This window comes from Cebus imitator, unplaced genomic scaffold (genome assembly GCF_001604975.1).
Source record: "Cebus imitator isolate Cc_AM_T3 unplaced genomic scaffold, Cebus_imitator-1.0 Scaffold659, whole genome shotgun sequence".
NCBI lineage: Eukaryota > Metazoa > Chordata > Mammalia > Primates > Cebidae > Cebus > Cebus imitator.
Window position 1 is genome coordinate 356,113 of NW_016107974.1, and position 15,389 is coordinate 371,501.

General features: G+C 36.8%; 1 protein-coding gene across 7 annotated transcripts in view; it reads right to left on the bottom strand.

Moving 5' to 3' along the window:
• The window catches only part of AHI1 (Abelson helper integration site 1), a 232,790-nt gene that overhangs the window by 9,395 nt on the left and 208,006 nt on the right, over positions 1 to 15,389 (bottom strand). For 6 of the 7 annotated variants that reach the window (XM_037734767.1, XM_037734766.1, XM_037734769.1 and 3 more), the window contains one exon: positions 6,493 to 6,551. In XM_037734767.1, the coding sequence (XP_037590695.1) occupies positions 6,493 to 6,551 (59 nt within the window). Of the gene's footprint in view, positions 1 to 6,454; positions 6,552 to 15,389 lie in introns of all 7 variants that reach the window. The other variant, XM_017518142.2, reaches the window with a different exon arrangement.

Genomic DNA, 15,389 nt, shown 5'->3' on the forward strand with positions numbered 1-15,389 from the left:
AAAAAAAAAAAAATAAAATAAAAATAAATAAATAAATAAATAAATAAATTAATCAAAGACCTATACACTGTGTGTCCAAGACCTACATATTGAACTCTAAAAAACATTACCAAGAGAAATTAAAGAAGTTAAATAAATAAATTAAATAAATGCAAAGATACATCATGTTAATGACTTAGATGACTGAATATTGTTAAAATGTCAATTCTCCCCAAATTAATATCTGAATTAATGCAGTATCAATTGGAATATGCTATAGAAATCGGTAAGCTAATTCTAAAATTCATTTGGAAACAGAATCCCAAATATTAAACAGTCAAACCAACTTTGAAAAGGACAAAGTTAGAGGACTTATACTAACCTGATTTCAAGACATGTCACAAAACTACTCAGTAATTAAGATAATGTGGTAGTGGCATAAAGATAAACAGAAAAATAATTGGCTGGGCGCCTTGGCTCACGCCTGTAATCCTAGCACTTGGGGAGGCTGAGGCGGGTGAATCATTTGAGGCCAGGAGTTTGAGACCAGTCTGGTCAGCATGGCAAAACCCTGTCTCTACTAAAAATACAAAAATTAGCTTGGTGTAGTGGGGTACGCCTACAATCCCAGCTACTCAGGTGGTTGAGGCAGGAGAACTGCTTGAACCCTGGAGGCGGAGGTTGCAGTGAGCCTAGTTCATGCCATTGCACTCCAGCCTGGATGACAAAGCGAGATTCTGCCTCAAAATAAATTAAAATAAAATAAATTTTAAAAACCCAAAAGAGAAATAGAAAAATAATAGTCCAAAAACAGACCCACATATATGTTAAGAGCTGATTTTCAGCAAAGATGCAAAGGCCATTCAGTTGAGACAGAGGTGTTTTTCAACAAATGATGCTGGAACGACTGGATACCCAAATGCAAAACAAAAAGAAAAAAAAAAAAAGTAAACTTTGATCCAAACTCAATCACATGTCACACACACAAATGAACTGAAAACAGTTCACAGACTTAAATAAAAAACTCTAAAACTTCTACAAGAAAACATAAGAGAAAACTTTAGTGGCTTTGGGTTGGCAGAGGTTTCTTAGATATACTACAGCATGATTTGTAATAGAAAAAATTTGATAAATGGGACTTCAACAAAGTAAAAAATAGTTTATTCTTCAAAAATCACTGCTAAAAGAATAAAAAGGCAAAACAAAGATTAGGAAAAATGTCCGAGAATCACATAGTTGATAAAGAACATATTTGGAATATATAAAGAACTCTTAAAACTTAATAAAACAAACAACCTAATACAAATGAGCAAAAGATTTGAACAGGAATTTCACCAAAGAAGATGTATGCATGGAAGGTAAACACATAAAAGGATGCTTAACATCATTAGTTGTTAGGGATATGCAAAACCAAACCACAATGATGGATCTCTACATGTATTAGAATGGTTAACATTAGAAGGACTGACCATATCAAATACTGGTGAGGAAGCAGAACTCATACATGCTGGCAGGACTGTAAAATGGTACCATCATATGGAAAACAATTTGGCAGTTTCTTAAAATGTCAAGCATAAACAACTATATAATCCAGCCATTCTACTCCTAGGTGTCACCCAAGAAAAATGAAAGCATAACCTTCTTCAAAGCCTCTTTCAGTGATATGATGTTAAACCAAACAAAAAAACCCCCATATGTCCATACAGAGACTCGTACATAAATGTTGATACTAGCTTTATTTGTAGTAGCCACAAAGACTTGCACATAAACGTTGACATTAGCTTTATTTGTAGCAGCCGCAAAGTGGAAATGATTCAAAGGTCCATCAACAAAGGTATATGAATAAACAAACCGTGGTATTTAAAACTCTAGACAGTGAGAGAAAGTAGATCAGTGATTATCAGGGGATGGGGTTTAGGGAAGGAGAGAAAGATACAGGAGGGCAAAAAGAGCATCAGAAGTCTTGGAGAGATGGGTATGCTCATTACCTTAATTGTGGTGATGGTTAATGGGCATATCCCATCTCGAAACTTAAACCATGTCTTTAAATATGTGTAATTTATTTTATATCAAGTATATCTCTCTCTAAGTTAGAAATACACATGTACACACAAAATCTGACCTCTTCTCACTAACTTCATTGCTCCCATCTTTCTTCAAGGCACCACCACCAAGGCTCACCTGGATAATTTCAATATTATTTTAACTGGTCTCTCTGATTCAACCCTTGTCCATTAATGTCTATTCTTATCTTAAATGGCAGAGGGATTCTGTTAAATTGTAAGTCACTTCCTCTGTTTAATGGCTTCTTATTTCACTTGGTATAAAAGCCAAAAGTATTACAATAGTATACAATGTCTTGTTACTGACTCTGATTTTATTCGATCTCTCCCACTTGCTTACTCTACTCAATCCTAATTTCCCTACTTTTCTTTGAGGGTAAAAGGCATGCTTCTGCTGCAGGGCATGCTGCACTTGTCTTGCACACACTCACATTAATCAGATCCCTGCCTCCTTCCACTTTTCTGAGGCCTTCTCTCATGCCCCTATTTACAACTGCAACCTTCATGTCACCTCTCCTTTTCCCTACCCATCCTGTATTTTTCTCCACAGTGTAGCACACATTTGGTGTAATTAGACATTTACTTATTTTGCATATAGGTAAATAAAACGGTAGCTCCTTAGAGCAGGGATTTTTATCTGTTTACTGCTGAATCCCCAGTGCCTAGAATTTTGGGTGTGACATGGTAGGTGCTCAGCAAATCTATATTTAGCAAATGACTGTATTCTGTGTCTGTCTTCCTTGCCACACTGGGCACTTCTACAAATGTACAAGTTGTATATCCTATCACTTGTCACTGCATTTCAGTGCCTAGTACAGCACCTTGAAGAGAGAGCAGATGATCACATTTTCCCAATTGGACTGATGCTCACAGATGAACCACTGACATCTTGAAAGGCAGATCCTAATCCTTCCTCTTCATGGCAATAGCATCAAGTTCTAGGACAAGACCAAATTCTTGATATAGACAAATAATGTTTGTTCAGGCTCATATAAAATGCTGGGCAAATACAGCAAGACATGTCTCCTAGCCCCACCTTCCAATCATCAGCTGCCCTCAAAACACAATGCATTCTAGAGCCACAGTCTCTACCCTGTTTTTTTCTCCTACTACGAATCCCCAACTCCAAGTCACTAATCAGTCAGTCTCTCCCCGCTCTCTCCCCTCTCTTCATAGCTGTATGCTCCTTTAGGCTAGTTCTTTAGGCTAGTTCTTTCCCACATCACATCCAAATGCCCTCCCATGAGGAGGGCAAAAGCTCAATTGAAGCCTTACCTTCGTCTAGAAGCCTTCTCTAGCTATGGATACTCCTCCTGCCTTCTCATTCAGCTCTCTTCTGTAAGTACAATTTGCATCACATCATTTTGCACCTAATTACATAATTTGTTGCCTTCTAAATGCTTCTTATTTCTACTTCCTCATCTAACCTGTAATGCTTCTTTAATATCTCTCAATGCATCTGCCTCACTGCTGAGCACACTGTGAGGTCACACACATGGCAATAAATGGTTTAATTTCAGAATCTAGGGGTGCGATAAGGGTGAGAAAAAGGCAGAAAATGGATAATCAAAGTAAAAATTTAGAAGAAAAGTGGCGAGTAGCAGGATTATTTTAGAATAAAAAATGTGGACTATAAACTACCTCCTCAAAGAAAGAAAAGAGAAATGAAAGAGCCTAGAATGGTTACTTTAAAGATGGAAAAAATATATAGTGGAGTGACAGGATGCTTGGAATTGACATTTATAGCTGTATTATATTAAGAAGAGATTTCATTCATTTAGTTCAGATTTCAGGGTATAATAAAAGACTTTAATATAATATACTATATGAATTAACCTCTCTCTGAACAAAGCTGTTAATGAAATAAACAATGCTATGTTAAAAACCCAACAAAATTTAATATAGAGTATATTAGTGACTAAAGAACAATACTACCTACAGCAGCCTCATTACCAACTCAGACTTATGCAGCAGATAATATATGAAGAACACCATGGGGCATGAGGTACAAAAGGTAGAAGTTTAAGATTTTCAGGAAAATATCTTTGTTAAATTAACCTATGGAAATTTCTTCTGTAGCTTTACTAAAATGTGTGTAAACTGCTTGCACAGAAGTGATTGGCATTTTTCAAAAAAAAAAAAAAGACAAGAAATTCAAGTGGAAAGTAATAAGAGGCTGTGTGGCTCATCTACATATATTGGTCAGCCATCTAATAAGCAAATGTTACAAACTGAAAGGGCTGCAAAGAACAAAAAATTATCCTATGTCCATTTACTTGGGTACAAGAAACTCATTTAGGTAAATCAAAGAAATGACTTCTTTGTACATACTGGGCTCTAGTGTTTCCACCATCAACTCGCCTACAGTTTTCAAGTCATGAGAAATCTATCTTAATTCAACCTTACTTCTAAGAAATTGTAAGTAGGGAAAGTCCAAAAGCTTTAGATGAACTTGGGCATTTAGACATATCTGAACTTCTCATGAAAATTTGTATTTTCAGAATCATCTTCAAAAAGAGAAGCTGAGCTATCCTGACATCCTTTAGAAGCTGAGATGCTTGTGAGGTTTTATTGAACTTTAATCTGGAAGACATGACATGGGTCTCTGTATCTCATGAAAACACGTATAAAATGTAGTCCAAGTGAGGTATATGCAGGGGACATTTTTCCCTTTGCATAATATTAAGTAACAATTTCTAAACATTTTTATGAAACACATTCAAAGACACCAAGAGCATGGTTCCCATGATGTGTTAAATAGGGTCTTTTTTTGGGTTGTTGAAACAGTCTGGCCTTATTGTTTCTAGCCTATTTTTTCTATGTGTAATCTGCTGTTGAGTATAAGCTCCTTGGTGGTCAGTGACTGTTTATCTACTATTATGTAAAATTTTAATTGTCCAGAAACTGGAACTAAAAACACATTTGACAGATAACAGAAAAACAAGAAACCATAAAACCTGGGGTGTGTGCTTGTACCACATGACAGGCAGAGGGAAGGCATGGGAAGAACCAGAGACTGAAATCGGGGCGCTGTGTTCTGGGACTGGGTCTGAACCACATGCAGTAATCTAAGACAAGCCACAGCCTTTCAGATCTTGTTTCTCCATTTGAAAAACAAGGGTCAGAATACTGGTCTGTCCCTTTTCCAGGGATCCTTGAGAATCAAATGTAATAATGCAAGTGAATGTGCTCTGAAGCTATACAGGGCTATATATAGTTTCTTTCTCTTGAAAAGAAAGAAAACTTACAACAAAATGATACCTTACCTTGGAGTCTGTGAATACTCAATCTGATTAAAAAGGAAACCAACAACAACAACAACAAGCCAGTAGTCTGGGAATCAGGAGATTTAGGTCTTGGTCCAAGTGCTAACAAATATGCCTAGTGAAATCTGCACAAGCCCTTTCCCTTTAGTTTTCTCAACTATAAAACAGAGAGATTATAGAAAGAATTTCTAAGGTATCTTCTAGATTATGATTCTGTGATTCTTAAAAATTACATTTGTCTTTCATCTGTACAATGAAATATTGTCTTATGAAATGCTGTATGGTTTTATTAGACAATTCCTATAAATAACTGTCATCGGAAGCAGAATTTTTGTATTGTAAGAGACATATAATTCTTCAAATTGCCAAAGCATATAGCAGGGTTAATAAGAACAAATATTTTCTCCAAGGAAACCCAGCAGGGATTGTCTGTGTGCATGTGTGAGTAAGCAAGCACCCAGCAATGCATGCATGGGTGGCGGTGAAGGGGATGGGAGGGCATGTGGCTAAGCTGTTCAATGCTGTTATACTCCTGTTACATTTTGTTAGTGATGTAATGTGAATATAAAGTTTGGACATAATGGTAGGTCCAAAAGATAATCTGAAGTAATAAAAATTGAGAAATATTTTGGGAAGGTTTTTGATGTAAAATTTTTTTGAGGTAAAAGAGCGACTTTATGGGTATATTAAGTGACACAACAAGTACTAATTGCAAATATAAAAACTTTCCAGAGTTCTTTGAAAATAAATACCTCAAAAGAAATTACTCAAATAGATTAAGCATTTATAGAAAATATATAATGACAATGTTCTGCTTATTAGCTTTTTCCTTAATGCTTCAAAAACGGCATTCATAATTTTACTTTTATCACATCATTCATTTGTTTTCAGTTAATGTTACTTCAAAATAGTACTCAAACAAAAATAAATGACAAAATAGGTCCTCTAAAGTTTTGTGTGTTATTCGTTTAACAGGATTTCTTATAACTTTGTAATAATACACATTCTCAGAGTCCAACTATTAAAATATTCATAATTTAAACAAGCCGAACCCCTTTAACATCAACTATCTGAAATTTAACTTATAGTTTGATAATGTTATAAAAATGAGAAATGGAGAAATTGTCCTTAAAAAAAAATCCCAACCATTTATCACGGCAAATTAATTTGAAGAAGTTGCTTACTGTGTCATAGATTCTGAGCCTAGTCTGAAATCTTGGGACTTGTTCTTATGGATTGATTGCTGTGGAAGAAGAAGCAAAGCAAGTAGTAAGTAAAAAATGAGAAAAGACAACACAGTCAATATTCACATGCTGAAAACCCATCACTTTCCTGAGTGGGGACAGCGTATGCCTGTTCTGAATAAGATTATCTATGCCTGTCCTGAACATAAATGTCTATCAGGACAATATATTTGCTCCCATGAAAAACCAAGGAAGTAGTTTTCCAGAGAGTTTAAGCACTCTTTATAAGTAAAGTCAGCTTCCAGGTATGTGACAAAAAAAAAAAAGCTCAACTGTGAATCAGTTTAATCTCCCAATACTATGTGGTGTATTACTTAAGCTCTAAATACATCTTTCAGCATGTATCTTTCCTTCATATTCTTTAGAGTAGACTTTATATTTTCACAGTAATATACATTGAACTGTATGAAAGATTTTGAATTTGAAAGCCCTTTAAATCTACAAAATGTGTTCAGAATATCTTGTTTTATTAATGGCACCTCCATGAGAAAAACAATAAGCAATTTAAGGGGTACTGAATTATACTCTGAGTGTTGGATACTTCCTTTAGAATCTGAAACATTAACTTCAAATTAAAGTATACTGCGGGCAATTGAGTTTGATATGATATATAGTATTCTATAAATCAACCTAATGTTGCTATAAAGTGAATTGCGAAGTTTTTTTTTAGACATAATCGCGTTATGGAAAGGATCTGTTTAACATTCACAAAGAAAATATGAATTGCTATTATGTCAAAGTTCAATACTGTACAAATGAAAGAGATATACCACATGTTCCTACTTATTTCAATAATCCAGAAAACATAAAAGCAAAATGAAATGAAAGAAAAGGAATGCAATCTTCTCTTTCAGTCTTTTTTTGAGTAATTGCTCTCCCAGTGTTATCTCTACTGAAGCTTGTCTGGCCTTTTTAGACTTCCTTCTTCACAATCAGCTTTCTGCAAGATCATTCTTCCGCAAGATTCGGCACTATCTTTAAACAAGTATTACTTTTCTTATAGATTTCAAGAGGATATTATGCTTTTCTGGACCATAATTATGTAATTATCACTGCTAGCTGTGTAGCTTTAAGTCAAGCATAATAAAACAAGAATTAAAGAGCAAGAAGACTTTGCTGTGAAAGGTGAGTGTTGTAATAAGTGACCCAATTTGGTAGAACAAAAAAAGAACCAATGACACCTTGATTTTTCTCCACCAATGGAACTGCTCTGACTCAGTTAAAACGTGTTTGAGAAAAAAGTACATACACACAGGAAGTATCAGATTCAACTACTAATTCAGACTGCCCTCACCCAATAGAGCAATAAGCAAAGAAAACCATCAAAACCCCAGAAAGCACCATCGTAACAGAAATTATCCTGCTTCTTTCCAGACTTGTGAAATAAATTCTAAACACAGCAATCAAATTAAATTTGAAATGTTTTATTCTTTTCTTTTCTTTTCTTTTTTTTTTTTTTTAAGAGATGGAGACTTGCTTTGTTGTTCAGGCTGGAGTACAGTGGCATGATCATAGCTCACTGCAGCCTTGAACCCCTGGGCTCAAGCAATCCTCCCACCTCAGCCATCTGAGTTGCTGGGATTACAGGTGTGCGCCTCCACGCCCAGCTATTCGTTACAAGGTCTCAGTACCATTTTTATCCCTTTGCCCATAGCAAGATCAGCATCTTACCATCAGTATAGGTATATATGAAACTTGATAAAACTTTTCAAAAAAGAACTCTACATGAGGGCTCTGATCAGAAATTCTCATCAATTTGAACCTATTCCAGAGGTTGAGGGGAGAGAAGTCATACTGAATTATATATCACTGTTAAGCCCATGTTACTTTTAATTATTTTTGTTATCTGGAAAAATGAGTAATAATATGTTGCCATGTGCAGCTCTTACCAATTCTGCTTGTAATAGTCTGTTCATGTGAAATGGATGCTGTGATGTCCTCAGAAACTTTGTCCTAGGTATGTTAAACATCGTCCCTGCCATCTTTCCTACTGTACTAGTGTATTCCATAACTGGCATATCAACTCCTTTTTAATGATGCAGAGGTGGCTTAGCCTGTGTTCAAATTATATGACTCCTAAGTTAATAGGGGATCCAAATTGCCAAGTTTTAACACTTATTTAACTAGGACCAATATTGAACTTCTAAACACCTTTACTCACTCATTTCTTGGTCTCAGCAGCAGCACGTCATATGGGTAGTTACTCATGGAGGCAGAAGCAGGGGGAAGACGGAGGTGTCTCTGTGAGCTGTTTTGTATTATTTTACCTTTAAACAAAAAAGTCCTCAAGCCTGGTGTGCAATCAGCCTGCAAATACCCCCCACCATTGACAAGGCCAAGGACATGACTGCCCTTCTTTCCCTCCTTTCCACACACACTTCTCAGACAGTTGTTTTATGACATTGTTTTCTCTTCATGGATATCCTTGATTTGGAGAGGAGGGGATGAAGAGAGGAAAATGAGCAAAGCAAAAGTGATGAGTGAAAGGACCGGAATCTAGAGACTCTTGTTTTCCAAACCCTCACAACTTGAGGGTTTGGAAAGCCAGATGCTTTTAAATTTAAATGCAATAAGAGTTAACATAAAAGAAATGATTAATGGAATGATTAAATGCTTCCACTGATTATTTGAAAATTCACAAGGAAGAAAACTACTCATACATAGCTTTGTAAAAGAGAAATGAGCTATGCAAACAACTCCCCCAAATATTTTTATAAACTTGAAAATGAATATAGAATTAGGTAAATGTTCAATCAATGTATGTTGCATCTAGCACACCGGATTTAAATAAGGCAAATTTATGATACAGTATAGCTCTATTTTTTATTTTTTTGAGATAGAGTCTCACTGTGTCACCCAGGCTGGAGTGCAGTGGTACGAGCTTGGATCACTGTGAACTCTGCCTCCTGGGTTCAAGTGAGTCTCCTGCCTCAGCCTCCCGAGTAGCTGGGACTAAAGGTGTGCACCAGCACGCCTGGCTAATTTTTGTAATTTTTAGTAGAGATGGGGTTTCATCATATTGCACAGGCTGGTCTCGAACTCCTGACCTCATGATCTACCTGCCTTAGCTTCCCAAAGGGCTGAGATTATAGGTGAGGTGTGAGCCACCACTCCTGGCCAGTATAGCTCTATTTTTACATGCTGCTTATATACCTCATGATAGATCTACATTTTCCACATAATTTCATAGTTTGTTTATATCTACTTTGTAAGAATTTTTTTTAAAAAAAATGCAAGACAGGAAAAACAACTAGGGTGGGTGGTTAAATTCTTGTCTTGGTTCTGTCATTAACTCTACGTGGCCCGAGTAAGCCACTTAGCCTCTCTTGGGGTCTTTCTTTTTCACTTGAAAGTGGATGGGGGTTCAAAATAAAAACATAAACAGCATGGCACCATTCTCTTATTTTACAGACCAGGAAATGGAGGCCCAGAGTTACCAAGGTTACAGAAGTAGTCTGAAGGTTACACTGGTTACACTAGTGTTTTTCAAATGGATTTAATGGCAAAACTGTTTTCAATTAATATTTTGTTTGAAAGTCTCACGTATAAACACGTGAAATAAGAATTACTCTGGGTGAAGCTAGGTTTGCATGGCCTGGCACCCCCTGCTCCCCACCCTTAGGCCCCCAGGTCCCTGAAAAATAGGGCTCTAGAGATGACAGTTTACAAACTACTGGACTATACAACTCTAGACAAGACTAGAAAGGTTTCTTTTATTGCTACAATTCTGTTTCCAGGAGCAGAATTTTATGATTTTAAAATTCACATAAGTTTGAAGTTTTCTTTGACTTTAGAATGTATGTATGTATATGTTTGTTTATTCACTTACTTTCTAATTGAGACAGGGTCTTGCTCTGCAGTAGGCTGAGTAGCCTGAGTAGGCTGGAGTGCAGTGGTGTGATCATAGCTCACTGCGGCCTTAATCTCCTGGGCTCAGGCCAACCTATGGCCTCAGTCTCTCAAGTAGCTGGGACTACAGATGTATACCATCATGTCTGGCTGATTTTTTTGATTTTTTAGTAGAGGTGGGTTTCACCATATCATCCAGGTTAGTCTCAAACTCCTGTCCTCAAGTGATTCTCTTGCCCCAACTTCCCAAAGTGCTAGGATTAGGGGCATGAGCCACTGGGCCTGGCCTGATTTCAGAATTTATTACTGATAATGCATCTGGTTTACTTGATGTTAAATCCTCCAATTATAATGCTCTTATTTAAGGGAAAAAATTATGTATTAAGGTGCAGTTTCTAGAAGCATACTGTAACAAAAAGTGAAGACCACTGGGCGTGGTGGCTCAGGCCTGTAATCTTAGCACTTTGGGAGGCCAAGGCAAATGGATCACAAGGTCAGGAGTTCAAGACCATCCCGAATAACAAGGTGAAACCGCCGTCTCTACTAAAAATACAAAAATTAGCTGGGACTGATGCCACGTGCCTGTAATCCCAGCTACTAGGGAGGCTGAGGCAGGAGAATTGCTTGAATCCAGGAGTCGGAGGTTGCAGTGAGCTGAGATGGTGCCACTGCACTCCAGCCTGGGCAACAGAATGAGATTCTGTCTCCAAAAAGTGAAGACCATCCTGATCATGATTTGTAGTTTTGGATACTAATTGTGCCAATTAAAAACAATAACAAATACTCATCTGCAGGGCAGCTTAATAAGGAGAGTATTTTAGAAGATAAGGCAAAAATAGGTGAGAACGTCTATTTAAATCTTTGAGGGGTGGGATCTGGATAAAAACTTATGAGATTTGGCTTTATAGACAAATATGAAGCCAACTGGGATTTATGCAGTGGTAAGTCACATGATTTTAGGAAAGTATCTTCAGGAGGCAGGTAAAAGGTACAATGAAGACTGAAGAATGGGAAAAGGGATACTGTTATCAGCAGAGACCAGAAGGTTGTATGCCAGGCAGTGGCTGTTACACAGAAATATCCTTCCCAAGCTCCTTCCCTTCAGTTCACTCTAAAAAAACTGGCATTCCTTAAGGCTCTGTCTTCTACCCTTTGTCATTTTTATTCTTTACACTCCTCTATTCCTATGGACTCAGATATCAAGTTTTCTTCAAAATATAACAACTTAGCAATGGTTAGTCTTCAGCAAAGTGGGTTTAAACACAGGAGTTTTTCTGAAAATATGCTTGTATCCATAAATTTTAGATCTTGCAAATATGAGTTTTTAGCAAATCTCTCCTGAGCCTCATAGATGTCTGCAAGGTTATCTGCAGTTGGCTGTTCCATAGGTGCTATGAACTTTACACATCTCAAATTGAAGTCCTTCCTATATACATATATATTTTTGCAAGTGCTTGATGAATGGAAGCTGTTTTATTATTTATTTATTTTATTGTATTTTAGGTTCTGGGGTACATGTGCAGATCATGCAGGATTTTTGCATAGGTACATACATGGCAACGTGGTTTGTTGCCTCCATCACCCCATCACCTATATCTGGCATTTCTCTCCATGTTATCCCTCCTCAACCCCACTACCCCTCCCTGTCTCTCCCCTAGCGCCCCCCAACAGGCCTCAGTGTGTAGTGCTTCCCTCCCTGTGTCCAGGTGTTTTGATTGTTCAACACTCACCTATCTTTTCCTTCACATGGGTTTAGCAATCAATTCCTAGCTCCTTATTATTTTTGGCTTGAATTATTGTAACAGCCCCTTCTGGTCTTATGTCTTTCAGTAGGCTTTTCCCAGTCTTTTCGTAGCTTCTAGAATGAGCTTTTGAAACAACCAATATGATCATGTCATTCCCTTGCTTTAAATCCTTTGATGGCTCCTTACTACCTTCAGGATAAAAGTCAGCTCCTTAACGTGCCAGACAAGGACCTCCTCAATCCCGTCCACTTGTTCAGGTCTAGCTTTTTCTACTTTCAACCTTGCATCCCAAGGTGCAGCCATTACGAAACATTTCTGGCCACATTAGGCTTTTGAATGTTCTGTTTCTAATGCCTCAAATGTATCCTCCCGCCCACCCAGCTTCTCTTAAAACCCAATTCATCCACTTCTCACCACATGGCCTCACAGTTTCCCTTCATTGTCCTTTTATTGCTTTTATGTTTAGTTTTGTGACTCTTTGATTAAAATTACTTTCACCCATTAGACTGTAAGGTCCATACGTGCAGGGACTACTTTTGTTTTATTGACTATTATACCATCCAGACTCTCTTCTACCACTGTGCATGGAAAAAACAGCAGGCACTCAAAATATGTGTTAAATGAATAAATAATAAAAATGCCAGTGCTGGTAAGGTGAGTAGGGATGGGGATTATTGAGAAGGACCAGAAGAATATAAGAGAGGAAAATGACCAAAAGCACAAGTGGAGAGGTCTGCCATAGGAAGAAAAAGCAGTCCCTTCTCTGAGACTCGAAAATAGCTGCAGGAGGGTAAAATTACAGAAATGTGGAGAAAGTAGGGATGAAAATGTGAGGGAATTCATGTTATATGGCCTCTCTTCAAGAAAGCAGGAGACCAAGTCTACTTGGAGTAAGAAACGAGCAGCTTGAGTGAGAAATGTGGACATTCTTTTGTCACCGGCTGCTGTAGAGAATGGGGTAGAGTCAGCAGGGAAGAACAAAAAAGATGATTAAGGCTGTGGGTCTTGCTAAGGTAGGTAATCACAAATCTCACAAAGACGACAGTCAATACAAATAAGATAATTTTTAAAAAGGCTATGATTACATACTAGAGAAGAGGTGAGAAAAATGGGCAACTGGTTGTGCCCCCACCAATCCTGGGGACTAGTGAAACAAATGGACAACTCAATGTCCCCCCACCAGGCCTGGGGATTGGTGAGACAAGGGATAACGCTCCAAGTGCTGCTGATGCGTTTGCCATCATATTGCTAAATAATGCTGCTTCTATTTCCTAGTGGTTTTAGGAACCTGGTTTGAGCAAAATGAAAACTGATTGCAGATAACCAAGGAGGCAAGAAGCACCAGAATGCACCCCCTTTTTTAGAATTCTTGCAAACTGAAGGGTCATTTGGGTTACCCACTTCCTTTTTTGGGACTAAACCATTTCCTAATCTCTTATCACTAGGGAATAGTTCTTCCCAAACCAGGTCACCAAGAGACAGTGGTGTGTAAGAGGTGGCTACTTAAAGACGCCTCTAACAATGGGGAAGCCGGAAGAGAGGTAAAAAGAGAAAAGACTCATTAAGTACAAAAAAAATCAAGTAAAAGAGTAATAAAAGCAAATCTGTTCCAATACGTTGAAACATCTTTTACTGTATGCATGGCTTGTCTGAATAAAAGAGACACTTAAATAAGAAAAAGTTCTTCCTTTTTTATGTACCTAAAGGGGAACCATATTAAAATTAGACACCATTATGACCCGTTATTGTGACTTCTAAGTATTTATAAAAATATCAACATACAGTTGATTTTCCAAAGTTTATGAAAAGATTAGCATATGGTTAACTTCTCAAGCAAAGCAAATACACATTAGTGAATAGATACCTAAATTTAATTATTAGACATTGTATATATACTCATCACTTTGTGTCTCACAAAGCTGGATACATCTTTATGTAAAATTCTTATTTTTAAGTAGGGTAGTCTATAGCCCATATATCACCACTTATATACTTGCAGGTAATGGAATAATGAAAACATAATTTCATTACAGGATCTTAAAATGAAAAGGGCCCCTTCACTTCAGAACCACTGGCAATTATCTAGGTCCTGCCTTCAGGCTAAACTGAGAAGATAAGCAGCCTGCAGGGTCTCACTCTGTAGAGAGTTAAGAGGGTCCTGGAAACAGGGAGAGCACTTGCCCAAAGTGGCACGAAACAAAAGTGTTGTGGGTGAAGAGACAAAGCAGGGGCTGAGGTACACATGTCAAATACAATGGCAGAGGCACAAGTATAAAAGAAGCATTCAAACAAGTTGCAAGACCTTCAAGAGAATCAAGGCCTTATAAGTTCCTTTCAGAGTAGAAGAGAGTCTCTATTAATTTCTGGCGGCTTTGAGATTCCTCTGTGGAAGTCATTTAGGGACCCTGTTGTTGGGAGTGGAACCAAAGGTAACTCACATAGGCTTTGCTGTTACATCACTGGGATACCACCCACCTTCTTTATGGGACATTTCTCTCTCTAGACTCCAGAATAACAGATATTTTTCAAATGTAAATAACATTTATATGAAATTAATACTTTTGTCTCAAAACAGTTATAAGTTATTGAAACAAATTATGGGGAAAGGAAAAACATATTGGTGCTATTTGCATTGAGATTCTTCATGGGACATAAATAAGCATTTTAGTTTTAACTTACTTATAAGGTAAGATTTCAGGTCAGTGTCATCACTATCCTAAGCCAGCATGCTCTTATTGACTCTACATGTTTAATTGACTCTACAAGTTAGTTTTGATTCATTTCTCTTCAGATTAAAAAAGAAAACTTCAAATATTACTAAAATTCTAAAGCGAATTCAAACAAATTAATTTTATTAAATTTAATAAATTAGAGATAAATCACTGTATTTTGATAAATAGAATTACTAAAATAAAAAAATATAAATTGATATTATTCTTTAGCAATAGAAAAGAAGCAACAATTGTGACCATGTTTCCAATGATTTAGTGTATATTAACTAACTCCTGGCTATTGGAAAATCTGTTTCTATTATAAATTTGTTTTTGGTCTTAACATAATAATAAGTCATATTATTCCTATGATTAACAATAATTCAGATTCATTCCTGGTACAGGGATCAGTAAATGCAAAAAAATTTTCTGTATAAAGTGATTTTTAAAAATAGTATTATACAGATACTTTGAAGACTAAGAAAAACACATGCACATTGAAAGCAGTCTATATACTGCCTATTATTCTTCT